General features: G+C 37.9%; 1 protein-coding gene across 2 annotated transcripts in view; it reads right to left on the reverse strand.

The window, feature by feature from the left end:
* The window catches only part of NTRK2 (neurotrophic receptor tyrosine kinase 2), a 189538-nt gene that overhangs the window by 45735 nt on the left and 140799 nt on the right, over positions 1-3004 (reverse strand). For both annotated transcript variants that reach the window (XM_017740421.1, XM_017740420.1), the window contains exon 14: positions 775-947. In XM_017740421.1, coding sequence (XP_017595910.1) covers positions 775-947 — 173 coding nt within the window. The remainder of the gene's footprint in view (positions 1-774; positions 948-3004) is intronic.

The raw sequence follows: 3004 nt of genomic DNA on the forward strand, positions 1-3004 counted from the left end.
AGGAAAGACCTCCGTATGTCCAAATACCTTTGTGATAGCTATTGATAAAATTACACACTAGACATTGAAAGAACAGTCTCTTACATTTTTAACATAGGAGCAAATGCTATCTCTTAACTGTTTATTTTTATGTCAACAAGTCCAGGCTAGTAGAAATGGCATACATGAAGCCTCTGTTCATAACTTCCTGCATCATGGGTTACCTAGTTGTGAAGCTTAGGTATCATATATTTATTTATAACTGCTTTATTGCCAAATTTCAATTTCCTATGCACATTCCTGAACAGCTTTATGAAATAAAAGCCCTAATCTGGACCCCAAAATGTAGCATTTTCCAATTCACAGAAGTTTCCATGGCTCATGGTTTTCTTGCTGCAGATTTAAGGCAGTCTTTCCAAAACACTGCGAGGAGGGAAGAGAAAAGGGGTTAGACTTCAGAAGCTCTTTTCCACCTACGTGCTACCAGAAAGCCTGTAAGAAAATGATGCCTACTGTAGGATTTATAACCAAACATCAGAATACACTGAAATATATTGGAAACAACATTTCTTCGGTTCCCATTTGTTTGGTACAAAGCTTGATTTAATGGTGCTTCCAAAAAGGCAGAGAAACAGAGCCCCACATCCCAGTACAAAAGACGAGAGTCATACAATTTGTTTTCCTAGGTGTCAGCATTTTCCAGTGGTAGTTGTTAATTTGACATTAAATACCAGTAACACCTACCTTCACTGACCACTTTTGGCTCAGAAGCACAATGCATGTTCATGGATTTACCTGAGGAATTTGTTAAGATCTCCATGTTTCATATACTCAAAGACCATGATGAGCGGATCACCCTCAACACAGACACCATAGAATTTGACAATGTGCTCATGCTGCAGGTTAGTTAGCAGTTCTGCCTCACGGTGGAAGTCCTTGCGGGCATTGTCACTGGCATCCTTCAGCGTCTGGTGGAGAAAATGAAAACGTAAGGACAGATGTTCACAGAAGGTAGGGAACATGTGGGACAGCCCTGTAAGGGTAAGATAAGGACACAGTACAGCACAGAGGATGGAGGAAGTACTTTTTTAGTAACTCTTTTAGAAATGCAGATGTGATCCTGAAGTGCAATTAAAAAATGGCAATACAATTTTCATTCTCCTGCCACATGTTATCCCAAACAAACACTTGTGTTGTAAGACAATGTATGAATACTCATGCTCTTGTTGTGACAAGTTTTTTCCAAACACAGAACAAATAAACTGATCTCATCCAAAAATATACTATTACACAGCTGGTTTGTATCCCTTAGCATTTAACTCAAGCAACCCCTAGTATCCTGTTCATATTTACCTTTCTTGTTAGTTCTTTAAAATAAAACTGCTTGTTTAAAATATGTGGTTGTAATGTGGGTGCATTCTTTAATGTATTGCTGATGTTAGCCCCTGTGGTGTGCTATACATTAGGTAGATTTACATTAGAGTATGTCTCTGGACCAGAATTTATAATCCGAGACTTCAGCCAGAAACTCCATTGAAATTGTGGAAATCTACTCACATGACTAAGACTAGGCATATGTATAAGTAACTGGAGGACAAATCCTAAAGTGATAGACAGGGAGGAAAGCAGATGCACAGAGGAATTCTGGGATGTCAGCTTTTCTCATCCCCTTTTATTTATACAGCTTGCATATTCTAATTTTGAAGGAAATATATCAACACTGGATCAAATAGGAGGCTTAAATGTTGTAAAATGAAATAATACTAATTTAATTGTCACGCATAGGCAGTTTTGGAATTCTCCTTACCAACTACATTTCGTGAGCAAGAAAACACTTTCATGCACAAAAAAAAAAAGCAAGTTCTGACAGCAATTAAATGAGGAATAATTATAATTGACAATAAACCACTAATAGACTCTATATTCAATAGGTACAATGGTTGCACTATGCTAATTCAAACAGTATTTTTAAAACCACAAGAGAAAGATGGCAAGTTACCAACATTCACAATTTATTCTTCACTGAAACTGCTGTCTGGGCTCTGTGCCTCTGGATTTTAACAATACCTAGGTTTAATACAATGGAAGATAAGACACAAAAGTAGTGGCAATGTTTTAACTAAGGATGCCTTTTTCCTGGCCATCTAGACACTTTATTTTCTATCTTGAATTAATATACAGAGCATGGGACCAACCACACTAATCAGAACAGAAACAGAAAAAGTTGATACTGTCCAATCATTCTGCACACAAACTGAGTTTTTAGCTGCAGTAGTCATGGTTTGTTCAAGCTTTTTCTCCAACAGGGACAATTCTGTCCACTTTTCTAGTATTATATGTATGCATGTGTGAAGAAGAGCCTAGAAGATGACTGTTGGAAAAAACCACATGCTTTACTTGTGATATCGCAATCCTGGGTCTTGAAAAATGAACAGCTACCATAATAAAATTCAGATGGGGGGACAAGGAGTAGAGCAGAATGGATTGCTATCTTCCAAGTTCAGGGGCTCTTCCCTGTGGATTTCGGGCTCTGTGGATCCTAGAGGCAAAAGAAATCACTCATGCCTTAGATGTCCATTCCCTGAGGAATGTATTTATGAATCTTAACATGCCTTCAGGCCCAGAATCCTTTTTCCAAAAGCTTTACCAATAATGATGCAACAAGGATACTGCATCATCAAGGCCTCGCTAGCCACGACATGTTAGTATACACAGATGTACCACGGATATCAAATTTGCTACCCACTATGGTCCACATACAATCACATCTTAACTGAGTGAGGACTGGAATTGAAGTGTTTTCCAATACTTCCAGGCTCTGGGATGATGCTTTAACATGATACAGGCACCAACCCACAGTCCAGCGCATACTATATATACTGAAATCGCTGGTAATTCTGTTGTCATTTGAGTTTCCTCTGTTGGTTTCATATATGGAGTGATTGGACTGTAATTCTTCTCAACAACAGAATTAGAAAAACATTTCATATAAAACGCATTTTTAAAAAAAAGCAATCTGGGAAAA

Source organism: Corvus brachyrhynchos, unplaced genomic scaffold (assembly GCF_000691975.1).
Source record: "Corvus brachyrhynchos isolate BGI_N302 unplaced genomic scaffold, ASM69197v1 scaffold37, whole genome shotgun sequence".
In the NCBI taxonomy this organism is placed as follows: Eukaryota; Metazoa; Chordata; class Aves; order Passeriformes; family Corvidae; genus Corvus; species Corvus brachyrhynchos.